General features: G+C 43.3%; 1 protein-coding gene across 1 annotated transcript in view; it reads right to left on the bottom strand.

Annotated features, from left to right (window-relative positions):
* Nucleotides 1-91: 91 nt before the first annotated feature.
* Nucleotides 92-16045, bottom strand: part of LOC135544355 (Kv channel-interacting protein 1-like) — a 54339-nt gene continuing 38385 nt past the window's right edge. The window contains exons 2-8 of the mRNA XM_064971898.1: nucleotides 3461-3585; nucleotides 2807-2876; nucleotides 2611-2681; nucleotides 2003-2110; nucleotides 1806-1910; nucleotides 1601-1663; nucleotides 92-1039 (exon numbers count right to left, since the gene is read on the bottom strand). Coding sequence (XP_064827970.1) covers nucleotides 992-1039; nucleotides 1601-1663; nucleotides 1806-1910; nucleotides 2003-2110; nucleotides 2611-2681; nucleotides 2807-2876; nucleotides 3461-3585 — 590 coding nt within the window. The 3' untranslated portion in view covers nucleotides 92-991. The remainder of the gene's footprint in view (nucleotides 1040-1600; nucleotides 1664-1805; nucleotides 1911-2002; nucleotides 2111-2610; nucleotides 2682-2806; nucleotides 2877-3460; nucleotides 3586-16045) is intronic.

The following is a 16045-nucleotide window of genomic DNA, read 5'->3' on the forward strand; positions in this document are numbered from 1 at the left end:
AACACCTTTCACGTTGCGTTACTCAGATGTTCATCTTCTATCATTAGTTTGATCCAGCCATCATACAAGAGGATGTATCATCAGTCATAAACCAAGTCTATTAAGTGTATTTATAAGCATACAGTAGAACAGGCATCAGTCAGGGACAGACACAATTACAAGGATAGACAGGAGTGCGACAGCCAAGCCAACAGAGGTACAGAGGTCACCACGACAACAGTGAAACAGAAACAACAATTAAAACAAACAAATAATACATTAGGACAACCTCATATTTTTCGAGCATAAACACATTAATAAATAAGCAGATATGTAGATCATAGCTATCGATAAATCAATCACTGAATGAATGAGTTTAAAGGTCCAAGTCCTGGACAAACAAATGGTTGGTAGGGCGCATAGACGGTAGGGAGGGAGGAATCCCTCTGGCTCAAGCATGCATCTATTTTGGCAAAAAGAGCGGAGTCAAAAGAACCCAAAGTATCCCGGCGTAGTTTCAGTTTATGAAAGGTAGGGGTCAGGAGTCTTTCAGGAGTTTCCACATAGGCCTAATCGGGGAGCAGCCTATGGGTTTGAGTTTTCCCAGCTGTATCACACTGCAGTCTATATTGTATGATCATCTGATTTACAAACCTTTATGTCACATAAAAAGGCAGAAAGCATTTTCCAGGTAATTTGTTTGCATATTCCCAGGCTCAGTAATATGACTAGCAAGTCCAGGGTTCTCTCAGCGGTTCTGGCTTCATCTGATCCATACCCAGGCAGGTAGCCAGGCAGAGACATTATTTGGCAAACACATGAATGCTGACATGTTAGATGAGAGGATGAGAGAGATAGATATACATCCACATTCATCCGCTCTGACAGACACGCGCGGATAAACAAACGTGTGGACACACGCACGCGCACATGAACTCACACGAATGCACTGAAACACACACACAATCTCGCTCATTATCTAATTCTCTCCTTCCTTCCATCGGCTCCTTTTTTACATCACATTTTCGAAGAGCTGCATGGATCTCATCATCATTTCATCCTGAGGGGAGAAGAGGAGAAAGATGGTAAGACAGAATGTTGCAGCACGGATGGTTGAGGGGCAGCTCTCTGAGAACTGCTGGAGGATCTTGGATGGTTGGTGTCCTGGCGGTTGGGATCTTGGGCCGGAGGCCAATAGGTCGCTGGTTCGGGTCCCCATTTTGACTTGGTGGGAGACGTGACCTTGGGTGAGGTGCTTGACCCTGGTTGCTCTTGTGGGTCGCTCTGGACAAGAGCCGGGTAGATGACTGATTGTAATGTACATTTTGAGTAGCTTCACTGCACGTAGATCATATGTTTTAATAATATTCAATAATAAAAAAAATATTAAAATATATATATATTTAATAAATTAGCTAAAATCTATAAAAGTCTATTTTCACTTTATCATTATGGGGTATTGTGTGTAGATTTATGATCATTTGTTTTATTTAATTCATTTTCGAATAAGTCTGTAATGTAACAAAATGTGGAAAAAGGGAAGGGGTCTGAATACTTCTCGAATGCACTGTGGACACCAACAGCAATATAAAATGTCTAAACATGCATGTTCTATACGTACCTCCTGGCATGCGACAATGAACTCCTCTAAAGTCACTACCCCAGCTCTGTTTTTATCCATTTTCTGTGGGAAGGGAAAAAGTGAGTGAAATGTACATTTTTAGGGAAGTATGAAATTGTTATGTGGTTTAAACTGTTGTGCCCTACTAAGGGGTAGAGTATGCATGTGCTTTAATATTACATTATACTCTAGGATATCAAGTCACCTGGAAAAAAGCATCCACATGCTGTTTAGGGACATCTCCCTTGAGTGCAGGGTAGGTATATTTCCCCATCATGTCGTAAATGGCCCTCACAATCTCAGTCATCTCCTGAAACACATGAATACAAACGGTATTAAAACAAGATAACTTCTTATGTGAATCTTTCAATACATAACTGACATGTAAATACAAACAGAGACCTCTCTGTTAATGTATCCATCGTTGTTGATGTCGTAAAGATGAAAAGTCCACTCTAGCTTCTCTCTCATAGTGCCCCGCAGCAGTGTAGACAGTCCCATTACAAACTCCTGAAAGAGTCACCACATGAGCGAGATTAAAGATAAAATACTTAGTAAAGACTGCGTGAATAAGATAGACATAATTCTTCACATTCCTTCATTTAAAGCAGGGGTCGGCAATAGGTGGCCCACAAGTGATTTCATTTGGCGCCCAAAAGTTTTTAGTAAAGAATAAAAAACATGTTTCTTTTTTGGGAGATTTTTTTTTTTTTAATTCGGGAAAAGAAAATGTTGAATTTAGGAAATCTGTTCCAAAGTATTCTCACGAATAAAAAAATATACATTATATGATTGTATCTCAATGTAATCAAGGAATGAATGTATTTTTATTTTCAAATACAATCTCTTTTTGGGCTTAGTTGTGGTCAATTTGCAGTGTACAAATTATTATAAATATGTTCTGGTCCCCCGTCCATCGGCTCCAACAAAAATCGTCCCCTGGCTGAATCTAGTTGCCTTCCCTGATTTAAACTGTCCACTGAGTAATAGTGATGGTGTTTGGTCTTTACCTCAAACTTAATGGACCCATTGTTTGTTGTGTCAAATGCATTGAAGAGATAATGAGCGTATGTGCTGGCATCTGCAACACAACCAGATACAGGCATGAGATTTTATGATCCCATAGTAGTGCTAGTAAATGAGTCCCAAACAAGTAAGGAAGGGCATGTTACGTGTCTAAATGAGAGGTATCTGGCTGTACTGTACCTCCATGGGGGAAGAACTGGGCGTAGATGTGTTTAAATGTTTCTTCATTCACCACTCCACTCGGACACTCCTGTGGAAACCATGTGAAAACACTATTTCAAGCTAAAATAATGCAGCTTCTTCTGGGTAACGGCCAGATCAACCAATCATTTACACTCGAATGGCACCACCCATGGTTACAGAGAATTAGCGTCAATCAAATCTGACAGCTAAATAACTGGAAATTAACTAGCAATTTCCATATAACTTGTATGTGGGTGTATGTCAATGTGTGGGTGGGTATTTGAGCATGTGTGCATGTAGAGAATATATGTTTATATATATTTTATTTTAAAAATGTTTGGTTTATATGGGCAATGCAGCATGTAATTGTTGCTATGGTGTATGATAGGCTTAGTTGTTCTGGCTGCAGGCCGTACAATCTGATTAGCACCATATGAAGTGATGAAGGCGCGAAGCTAAAATCATTTACATATTGGAGTCGCAGATGAAAGAGAACAGAGCTTTGACAAACACTTGTGAAGATGAGAATCAACATAAGCAGGAGTATACATAAGTGGCAGGGAGAGAGATAGAGTAAAGACAGGCAGAAAGAGAGAGGAAAAGAAGACAAAGATAGACAGACAGTAAAGAAAGGGAGAAGGCTGTGCGTACATTCTTGAAGCCGCGGTAGAGGATCTGTAGCTCTCTCTTGGTGAAGTTGGTCTGGGCCTCCAACTGCTCCAGACCCTCAGGCCTGTGACACACCATGGTCATCTCCAACTCATCGTCAATCTTGTCTAGATGTATAGAGAGAGATTAATTGTGTGTTTATATAAAGGACAGATCAAAATGTATTGTGGGGAGGGGCTGTTCCAACTTTATGTGTCATAAAAAAATGCACCCCCCCTCCCCAATGCAAAATATATTTTCACAAGACCCTCCCCTTGTACAGTCAAAGAAATGGAAAACCCTCCCCCATAGAATTAATTACAGATAATGTTTACGATGACAAAAACAATAACTGTAGTAACCATATGTTCATATACGCGGATATCAACTTCACCACTTCAGCAAGCTTTTGTGGCACAGTTGATCCCACACAGGGCTACAGGCCAGAAGGTTGGGAGTTCGCCAACCACCAGAGATGAGTTCACTCTCTTTGCCTGTTTCATTACACTACAATCAGAACTGGCTACCGACATTGATCAGCTAAGGGGAAATCAGATTTTCAACATAATTATATAAAACGTATTCAATGAATTTTCCGACAACAGGTTTCTATGCCAATGCAACATACAACCAATAAACAAAGCATACCGACTTCGGCACTTCAATATCATGGCACTTCAAAAGTTTGGAAACACCTACTCATTCCAGGGTTTTTCTTTATTTTTACTATTTTCTACATTGTAGACATCAAAACATCAAAACTATGACATAACACATATGCAATCATGTAGTAACCAAAAAAGTATTAAACAAATCCAAATATATTTTATTTGAGATTCTTCAAAGTAGCCAACCTTTGCCTTGATGACAGCTTTGCACACTCTTGGCATTCTCACAACCAGCTTCACCTGGAATGCTTTTCCAACAGTCTTGAAGGAGTTCCCACATATGCTGAGCACATGTTAGTTGCCTATTCTGTCCTCACAGGCACCTGTGAGGCCCAAATGGCCTAAATGTTCCATCCTAACAGGCACCTGAGTCTGTGTAGGGATGTGATTTGAATGTGACTGAAGGAGTGGGATGGTTGTTTTGATTTATTTTTCTATTTTGCAAAATCATGAAAAATAAAAAAACAGAAATGCTTTATTTACATAAGTATTCTGACCCTTTGCTATGAGACTCGAAATTGAGCTCAGGTGAATCCTGCTTCCATTGATCATCCTTGAGATATTTCTGCAACTTGATTGGAGTCCACCTATGGTAAATTCAATTGATTGGACATGATTTGGAAAGGCATACAGCTGTTTATATGAGGTCCCATAGTTGACAGTGTATGTCAGAGCAAAAACCAAGCCATGAGGTTGAAGGAATTGTGTTGAGGCACAGATCTGGGGAAGGGTACCAAAACATTTCTGCAGCATTGAAGGTCCCCACCAACAAGATGGCCTCCATCATTCTTAATTGGAAGAAGTTTGGAACCACCATGACTCTTCCTTGAGCTGGCTTCCCAACCAAACTGAGAAATCGGGGGAGAAGGGCCTTGGTCAGGGAATCGACCAAGAACCTGATCACTCTGACAGAACTCCAGAGTTCCTCTGTGGAGATGGGAGAACCTTCCAGAAGGACAACCATCTCTGCAGCACTCCACCAATCAGGCCTTTATGGTAGAGTGGCCAGACGGAAGCCACTCCTCAGTAAAATGCACATGACAGCCCACATGGTTTGCCAAAAGACGCCTAAAGGACTGTCAAACCATGAGAAATAAGATTCCCTGGTCTGATGAACCAAAGATGGAACTCTTTGGCCTGAATGCCAAGTGTCACGTCTGGAGGAAACCTGGCAAAATCCCAATGCGGAATTATGGTGGTGGCAGCTACATGATGTGGGGATGTTTTTTTAGCAGCAGGGATTGGGAAACTAGTCAGGATAGAGGGAAAGATGAACGGGACAAAGTGGGGCGAAGGTTCACCTCCCAACAGGACAACGACCCTAAGTATAGTGGCTTCGGGACAAGTCTCTGGATGTTCTTGAGTGGCCCAGCCAGAGCCCGGACATGAACCCGATCGAACATCTCTGGAGAGACCTGAAAATAGCTGTGCAGAGACGCTCCCCAGCCAACCTGACAGAGCTTGAGAGGATCTGTAGAGAAGAATGGTAGAAACTAGAGGTGTGCCAAACTTGTAGCGTCATACCCATGAATACCTGAGGCCGTAATTGCTGCCAAAGGTGCTTCAACAAAGTACTGAGTAGAGGTTCTGAATACTTATGTAAATGTGATATTTCAATTTTTTTTATTTGCAAAAATGTCTCAAAATCTATTTTTGTTTTGTCATTATGGGGTATTGTGTGTAGATGGATGAGGGAAAAAAGGTTTTATTCAATTTTACAATAAGACTGTATCGTAACAAAATGTGGAAAAAGTCAAGGGGTCTGAATACTTTCCGATCGCACTGCATGTCTTCAATCATTTCCAATGCCTTTGCGAGTGATGTGTCAAGGACTGTGTCTGCAGCTCTTTTCTCCCTTCTTCACACACCCCTGCTACCACTGCTGGTGCTGTGTGGCATTGGTGAGGAGCAAGCTAGTGAAGTACGTCTTTGAGGTGGGCCCAGATAGAGCTTCCCAGGTCCTGCATGGAGACCGTTTCTAATTCTGCACTGCAAATATGTGCAGGATATGGACTGGGGTCTGATCACCAGACAGCACTGATGGCAGAGGTAGTGCTTGGGGCCAGTGAAAAGGCAATGCTGGGGCGCAGAGAACAAACCAGGTGCTGTCTCCATTCACTGGTGTTCACTGGTGTTCACTGGTGTTTCCATTCACACCAATTTGTAAGTCGCTCTGGATAAGAGCGTCTGCTAAATGACTTAAATGTAAATGTAATGTAATGTGTTTGAGCGTTGAAAAAGAAAAGTAAAGGGCTATTTAGTACACATCCAAAACATTAATGAACATCAAATATCATTAACCGAGACTACAATAGACTATATATTGTTGCAAACATTTGAGCAGAGTTGAGTAGGCCTGGCCTAGCTACTCAACTTTGCTCAAACAAAATTATTTTCTTTCTATGACAAAATGGCATTGGATCAAAAGTTGTAACGATCTTTAGTTTAGTTGGTTGGCTTGCTATCCCTGCCTGTGTACGCTGCTAGCCAGCCAAATAACTAGCGCTAGCTTGCTAGCTACTGTTAGCAAAACATGGATACCTCTCGAACTTGTCACAAACTCTTCCCCAATTTTTTGAACAAGCGGTTGGGTCGGACCCCAGTGTCTCCGCAATCTCCCTCCATGAATTGGCATTTACATGCTAGTCTTTATATAATGCAGTGGAGAAGGTACTCCTTTACCTCCTCAGTCAATCGATGCTCGATGTTGTCGTTTGTCATGTCGAATCCACATAGTTTCGGGCTAAATCAACAAAAAGCAGAAACTCGTGTCAACCCTACAGTTGACCAATCAAGGACGAAGGTACACACTTTGTACAAAATGATAAAATGCAGTACTACAGGATATTTCTTAACGTAGCTCTATTAGCTAGCTATAACTGGCATGTTCACGTATCGCCAACCAGGATCAAACTGACGATGACCTAACCATTTCGGTGGTCTTAACCAACCATAGCACAGTATGATATGGCGGTAAAATGCATCCAATTACAATTCAGTATGTTTACACACATGAATATTACAGAAGGGGTGTAGACTTCGGCTTCCAAACTTCGGCTGGACCTTGAGAAAAAATGTTGTGTGCCCGAACAGCCGACGAACCCTAACCGAACTCCAAAACGAACAAAAACATCGCAAAATGAAGTCATAATATATGCACAAACTGTACCTGGAAGCATGCGGCTGCCTTTGAGGATGGAGGGAGCAGGTTAGCATTTTTTGTCATCAATCTTGTTCTGGAGGTAGCTCTGCAGAGTGTCACTACCTGGCACAGCCACAAAATCAGATTTTTTTAAGCCTTAACCTTAAGCACAACGCTAATCCTAATGCCTAACTCTAACCTTAAATGAAGACCAAAAAGTAAATGTTTGGTTTCAGGAATTTTTACAATATAGCCAATTTTGACTTTGCAGCTGGCCCATCTAGTGGAAATTACTTAGTTCTGCCTCCTGGACAAGACTCAAACATCAATCTGGGCCTCCTGAGTGGCGCAGTTGTCTAAGGCACTGGTGTGGTTTGGTTTGGTGTGGTTTGGTGTGCAGTGTGGTTTGGCTGCGTTGTGTTTCGAAGAATGCATGTCATCCTGAAGGGAGGGAGGGAGGAGGGATGAGAGGTATGGCAAATTGGACTCCCTCCATTGACTTGGGGAACTGTACTGATGGTAACTTTGTGCTTTGGGTGCCAGAGAGAGATGGATGTTAGGTAATGATGTGATGAGCTGGTGTCCTCTCAGGGGGGTTGTTTATCACTCAGTCTCTGGTATACTGTAGGAGAGGAAACAGATACATCAGTGCTCCTCTCAGAACAAACATAGGGGCGTCACACACTCCAAAAATCTGATGGGGCACAAAGTATGTGAGGAAGGCTCGAGGGTGGTCCGGGAACCCCTCCCTGTCCGTAAATTGGAGAATTTGGCATTTTCAAAAAGCTCTTTCCTGCAATCTAGAGCCATAATCATTATGCTTAATTCTATGTAAAAAATACAGTATGTCTATTTTTCTGTATATCTGAGCTGCCTTAATCCGACTGGTGGTTCTATTTTTTAAGAAACTAAATATGCTTCTCTGCATCGCTGCTAAAATCTGGGTAAAAGAATGAAAGGATTGTGAGTCTTATTCAGTACATTTAGTTTAGTTTTTCTAAAGTCTATCAACCTTGCCAGCAGGCATGCCAGGTAAGATACAGTAGTTAGACAAGCTACCCACTGGGCACAGACATCAATTCTAAGTCTATTCCACATTGGTTCAACGTAATTTCATTGAAATGAGGTGGAAACAATGTTGATTCAACCAGTGTGTGCCCAGTGAGTAGCTACTCTGACTTGATTGATAGCCTGAAATGGCTTCTTGGTAGCTAATTATGAGGTTGGGCGATCTTTATATACAGTCCAACTGTTAGGAGAGGGAAACTGCTGAGGGGGGAAAAGACCACAATGGAATGATAGATGTAAAGGGTCCCTGATGATGCCGCGCCCTACGCAGACACCACTTGTGCTGGAGGTCTACGATGGCAGAGAGCTGGGAGCATTCTGACTAACTGCACCACAGTGTGGTTTGGCGGATGCTCCATGGCTGACCAGAAGGCCCGGCAACAGGTGGTGAAAACCTCCCGGCACATCACTGGTGCCCAGCTACCTGCCATCGTTGACCTCCAGGGCAAGCGGTGTCTGCGTAGGGCGTGGCATCGATCAGTGACCCTTCACATCTATGCCACAAACTGTTTGCCCTCCTACCATCAGGCAGGCGGTACAGGTCTCTACGTTCCTGCACTCGCAGGCTTAAGAACAGTCTCTTTCCAACTGAACTCTGTGACACGGCACTAGCCACATCCACCAACCCACCACTTAGTACGGCCCTCAGGGACCTTGTTGTATTACTCTCTTTGCACTCTTCATGGTACTAGTGGACTCTGATATTGCTTTGCAAAGTCTGATTAAGGACGTTATTCAGTTGTACATGTACATGTGTACCTCGGTAACCTCATTGCTGCTATTCCTGCATTTCAATTGCATGCCTCCTTGCACTTTCAATTTTCCTTCATTGCACATTTAGACTTGCCATTTGTACTTGCCATTTGTACTTGCCATTTGCCTTCATTGTACATTTATACATCCCACTTAATGATATACATTGTACTTAATTGTTACATTTGTACATTTTTTGTACTCTTTTATTTGCGCTTCTGTTTAGATGCTAATTGCATTTCGTTGTACTGTACACACACGCACACGCGCACGCGCGCACACACACACACACACACACACACACACACACACACACACACACACACACACACACACACACACACACACACACACACACACACACACACACACACACACACACACACACACACACACACACACACACACACAGGGTGCGAGGGAGGGAAAGGGTGCTAGGGAGGGACATGAACATGAAAGAAATGAGACTGATGCAGGGGAAATGGACCATGTGCAAGGTGGTACTTTGCAGAGGGCGTCAGTGAGCCCCCCCCTCTCATCATTCAGATTGAAAAGACTTACTGACTGCTGTACTGACCTTCCTGTAATTCCTAATGAGTCACACTGCATCACAATGGGTGTCTGTCTGTACCTCTTGGGTATAACTCCAGCAGGATATGACAAAGCTTTAATCCCCTTACAGCTGTGTCTTATGGGCCCTACACACTTCACGCAAACTCAGCGACAGAGAGTCGCTTTCACATCATAGTTCTACATACTTTTGTGTGGTAATCATTTGGGAACGGACCATATATGACACTTCATCGCTCTGTTTGCGTGAAGTGTGGAGTGGCCTTTAGTGCCTAGCTCCTACATGCAGCTCCTTGGTAATAGGTCCCTTAACACACTGTGTAATCACCACTCTACCATCCTGGACACCCTTGCTGGATAGGCTTTTCTTTATCCGTTGAATCCATTTGTGCAGTACAGCTCATATTGAATCTTGATATATTGTGTTTTGGTTGTTAGAGGGTTAAATCCTCTGCTCATTACTGTATCAGGGAGATGTGATTTAATTTGAATCCATACTTGAACTGATCAAATGAGGATGTCAGTGAATTCAGATCACGTATCAGTACCAAACAGTGGCGGACAGTGCCGTTTAAGATGAGGAAGGACATTTTTTTTAACGAGCATAGCCTTATTGCTATTACAGCATATTGGATGACTGTCATTCAATGTAACAGTGATAGGTTTAGGCTACAACATGATGCTAGAATTTTCCCTGTATCCATCCTGAGGTTACTACAACCTAGCCTATGAATTAAATTTTACGACGTAGGTGCATACAGGTCGAGAGACAAATTTGAGGTGACAGACAGTGACACATGGACAGCCAGTGACATTCAATACAGCCTTGCACACTCTTGCCTGCATCTAGCTGATATAGGGTGTAATCATTATTTTTATTTTTTTATTTCACCTTTATTTAACCAGGTAGGCTAGTTGAGAACAAGTTCTCATTTGCAACTGCAACCTGGCCAAGATAAAGCATAGCAGTGTAAACAGACAACACAGAGTTACACATGGAGTAAACAATTAACAAGTCAATAACACAGTAGAAAAAAAGGGAGTCTATATACATTGTGTGCAAAAGGCATGAGGAGGTAGGCGTATAATTACAATTTTGCAGATTAACACTGGGGTGATAAATAATCAGATGGTCATGTACAGGTAGAGATATTGGTGTGCAAAAGAGCAGAAAAGTAAATAAATACAAACAGTATGGGGATGAGGCAGGTAAAATTGGGTGGGCTATTTACCGATAGGCTATGTACAGCTGCAGCAATCGGTTAGCTGCTCAGATAGCAGATGTTTGAAGTTGGTGAGGTAGATAAAAGTCTCCAACTTCAGCGATTTTTGCAATTCGTTCCAGTCACAGGCAGCAGAGAACTGGAACGAAAGGCGGCCAAATGAGGTGTTGGCTTTAGGGATGATCAGTGAGATCCACCTGCTGGAGCGCGTGCTACGGGTGGGTGTTGCCATCGTGACCAATGAACTGAGATAAGGCGGAGCTTTACCTAGCATGGACTTGTAGATGACCTGGAGCCAGTGGGTCTGGCGACGAATATGTAGCGAGGGCCAGCCGACTAGAGCATACAGGTTGCAGTGGTGGGTGGTATAAGGTGCTTTAGTGACAAAACGGATGGCACTGTGATAAACTGCATCCAGTTTGCTGAGTAGAGTATTGGAAGCAATTTTGTAGATGACATCGCCGAAGTCGAGGATCGGTAGGATAGTCAGTTTTACTAGGGTAAGTTTGGTGGCGTGAGTGAAGGAGGCTTTGTTGCGGAGTAGAAAGCCGACTCTAGATTTGATTTTCGATTGGAGATGTTTGATATGAGTCTGGAAGGAGAGTTTACAGTCTAGCCAGACACCTAGGTACTTATAGATGTCCACATATTCAAGGTCGGAACCATCCAGGGTGGTGATGCTAGTCAGGCGTGCGGGTGCAGGCAGCGAACGGTTGAAAAGCATGCATTTGGTTTTACTAGCGTTTAAGAGCAGTTGGAGGCCACGGAAGGAGTGTTGTATGGCATTGAAGCTTGTTTGGAGGTTAGATAGCACAGTGTCCAAGGACGGGCCGGAAGTATATAGAATGGTGTTGTCTGCGTAGAGGTGGATCAGGGAATCGCCTGCAGCAAGAGAAACATCATTGATATATACAGAGAAAAGAGTCGCCCGAGAATTGAACCCTGTGGCACCCCCATAGAGACTGCCAGAGGACCGGACAGCATGCCCTCCGATTTGACACACTGAACTCTGTCTGCAAAGTAGTTGGTGAACCAGGCAAGGCAGTCATCAGAAAAACCGAGGCTACTGAGTCTGCCGATAAGAATATGGTGATTGACAGAGTTGAAAGCCTTGGCAAGGTCGATGAAGATGGCTGCACAGTACTGTCTTTTATCGATGGCGGTTATGATATCGTTTAGTACCTTGAGCATGGCTGAGGTGCACCCGTGACCGGCTCGGAAACCAGATTGCACAGCGGAGAAGGTACGGTGGGATTCGAGATGGTCAGTGGCCTGTTTGTTGAATTGGCTTTCAAAGACCTTAAATAGGCAAGGCAGGATGGATATCGGTCTGTAGCAGTTTGGGTCCAGGGTGTCTCCCCATTTGAAGAGGGGGATGACTGCGGCAGCTTTCCAATCCTTGGGGATCTCAGACGATATGAAAGAGAGGTTGAACAGGCTGGTAATAGGGGTTGCGACAATGGCGGCGGATAGTTTCAGAAATAGAGGGTCCAGATTGTCAAGCCCAGCTGATTTGTATGGGTCCAGGTTTTGCAGCTCTTTCAGAACATCTGCTATCTGGATTTGGGTAAAGGAGAACCTGGAGAGGCTTGGGCGAGTAGCTGCGGGGGGGGAGCTGTTGGCCGAGGTTGGAGTAGCCAGGCGGAAGGCATGGCCAGCCATTGAGAAATGCTTGTTGAAGTTTTCATAATCATGGATTTATCGGTGGTGACCGTGTTACCTAGCCTCAGTGCAGTGGGCAGCTGGGAGGAGATGCTCTTGTTCTCCATGGACTTCACAGTGTCCCAGAACTTTTTGGAGTTGGAGCTACAGGATGCAAATTTCTGCCTGAAGAAGCTGGCCTTAGAAGCTGACTGCGTGTATTGGTTCCTGACTTCCCTGAACAGTTGCATATCGCGGGGACTATTCAATGCTATTGCAGTCCACCACAGGATGTTTTTGTGCTCGTCGAGGGCAGTCAGGTCTGGAGTGAACCAAGGGCTATATCTGTTCTTGGTTCTGCATTTCTTCAACGGAGCATGCTTATCTAAAATGGTGAGGAAGTTACTTTTAAAGAATGACCAGGTATCCTCAAATGACGGGATGAGGTCAATGTCCATCCAGGATACCCGGGCCAGGTCGATTAGAAAGGCCTGCTCACAGAAGTGTTTTAGGGAGCGTTTGACAGTGATGAGGGGTGGTCGTTTGACTGCGGCTCCGTAGCGGATATAGGCAATGAGGCAGTGATCGCTGAGATCCTGGTTGAAGACAGCGGAGGTGTATTTGGAGGGCCAGTTGGTCAGGATGACGTCTATGAGGGTGCCCTTGTTTACAGATTTAGGGTTGTACCTGGTGGGTTCCTTGATGATTTGCGTGAGATTGAGGGCATCTAGCTTAGATTGTAGGACTGCCGCGGTGTTAAGCATATCCCAGTTTAGGTCACCTAACAGAACAAACTCTGAAGCTAGATGGGGGGCGATCAATTCACAAATGGTGTCCAGGGCACAGCTGGGAGCTGAGGGGGGTCGGTAGCAGACGGCAACAGTGAGAGACTTGTTTCTGGAGAGAGTAATTCTCAAAATTAGTAGTTCGAACTGTTTGGGTATGGACCTGGAAAGTATGACATTACTTTGCAGGCTATCTCTGCAGTAGACTGCAACTCCTCCCCTTTTGGCAGTTCTATCTTGACGGAAAATGTTATAGTTGGGTATGGAAATCAGAGTGTGCTAAAGCAGTGAGTAAAACAAACTTGGGGAGGAGGCTTCTGATGTTGACATGCATGAAACAAATGAGGGTGCCTGGGGACATGCAGGGCCTGGGTTTACCTCCACATCACACCTCCACATCACACCCCCACATCACACCCCCACATCACACATCATTAGTTCAACAGTTGCAAACAAGAGTTTCTATTGGACAAATTCAGGTATGTTTATCCCCATTTTGTTCAGTTTGCTTCCGTTTAAGAAACGTTTTTCAACAGAATCAGCGGAATGAATACACCCCTGATCACACGTAAACACAGTTCACTTTCATAGCAGGCACGTTGTAGCCATTCTTGTATCTATACGCTCTCCTCTTACCTCTTCACTTCGCTTGTGGACTTCAATGCACAACACATCAGCTGTATGTGACTGTTGAAAAAACCTTTCCAAGCCAAACCGTTACACACAGCTTACATCGTTGTCACCATATTAGCTAAAGTAATGTCATAGTCAGCATATCTAATGGGACTAAAACATTAGTCAACACGCTACATTCATACAGTAACGTTGCAGTGTACAGTCAGTAAGTAGTTACACCGGCGGGCCCCATTGCAATATATTTGTAAAACCAAAAGCTTACATTGACTTGGAAGAGTTCCAATGCTGTATTGGAAAGTCGTAGTGTGCTAGCTAACATAGAATCCCTCTGTTAATTCAGGGTGTTACAGTAGGCTAAACTAGCTAGCTGCATTTGCTAGCTAAGTAACGTTTTGTGAAACTGAAAGTTTAAAAAAGACGATCTCTCTCTATTTCTCTCTTGCTTCTCCTTCATATTGCAATTTTTTGTTGTTGTTCAACTACTGTCTTTCTCTCTCTTTGAGTCAACTACTCACCACATTTTATGCACTACAGTACTAGCTAGATGTAGCTAATAATTTCAGTACTAGATTCATTCTCTGATCCTTTGATTGGGTGGACAACATGTCAGTTCATGCTGCAAGAGCTCTGATAGGTTGGAGGACGTCCTCTGGAAATTGTCATAATTACTGTGTAAGTCTATGGAAGGGGATGAGAACCATGAGCCTCCTAGGTTTTGCCTTGAAGTCAATGTATCCAGCGGAGGACGGAAGCTAGCTGTCCTCTGGCTACACCATGGTGCTACCCTACAGAGTGCTGTTGAGACTACTGTAGACCTTCATTGCAAAATGTGTTTTAATCAATTATTTGGTGACGTGATTATATTTAGTATAGTTTTATCTAAAAACAATAACTTTTAAAATGTTTTACTGTTTTTATTTTTATGAAATTCGCTGAGGAGGATGGTACTTCCTCCTTGGAGCCTCCACTGGTACGAAAACTGATCATGCAGTTGAAGAGGACAGACTACAGGTTTATGATCATCTGGATTAAAGATGATGAGATAATGAAGCGTACATGTCTATCCTGGTCCCGCTCTCTTCCAATATTGGTTATTCTACTCCTCTTGTTTTAATTTCCACTTTACCTTTTGGTCAATACACTCTCTCAGTCCTTCTCACCAATCTCTCTATTAATCTTTCCCTCGCTCACTGTTGGAATCTCTGACATTTTAGACATTTATTTTTGTCATAGAGACAGACAGATTTCCAACATGTTTTGAACACAAGCACTAATTGAATACATGTATTAAAAAGATGAACACATAAACCAGCAAAGTGCATGCATAAGACCTCCTCCTACGTAAACCAACATTAGTAAGGAGAGCTTCACTGAATGCGTGTGTGGCTGGCTTATTGTTCTGTGTGTTTATCTACTGTCGGCCTGACTGAACAAGATTTACATAATGGATACTGACAGGCTATTTACTATAAAACTCTACAGCATACACACACCTCAGAAAGCCCTTGTCCTGCTGCAGATAACTAGCTACTCCTATAACACAAACAGGCACACACACTCACACCACACATACCAGTAATCATGAAAAAGAGTACAGAGGACAACCTGAATAACATCAGTTAATTACTTATAGAGTAACTAACACAGAGCTAGGGAAAGGGGAGAGAGATAAAGTGGGAATGAAAGAGGATGAAAAGAGGGTAGGAAATAGTGGGTGGTAGGACAGAGTGAATGTGTGAAAAGGAGGCAAGCTTTAGTGATGAAGAAAAAAAGAGGGAGAGAGTGAAAGAGAGGAGAGGACGACACAAACACATGGAGGCAGAGAACAATAGAGGAATCCAGTTTACACTAGTAGAAAAAAGGTTTCCAAAAGGGTTATTTGTTTGTCCCCATAGGAGAACCCTTTTTGGTTCTAGGTAGAACCCTTTTGGGTTCCATGTAGAACCCTCTGTGAAATGGGTTCTACCTGGAACCAAAAAGGGTTCTCCTATGGGGACAGCCAAAGAACCCTTTCAGGCTTCTACTGTAGATAGCTGCATTTTTCTAAGAGTGTTTGGAAGATGGGAGAGGGATGAGAAGAACCGGGGGGGAGATTTAGACAC

The sequence above is a fragment of the Oncorhynchus masou genome, chromosome 8, assembly GCF_036934945.1.
Source record: "Oncorhynchus masou masou isolate Uvic2021 chromosome 8, UVic_Omas_1.1, whole genome shotgun sequence".
NCBI lineage: Eukaryota > Metazoa > Chordata > Actinopteri > Salmoniformes > Salmonidae > Oncorhynchus > Oncorhynchus masou.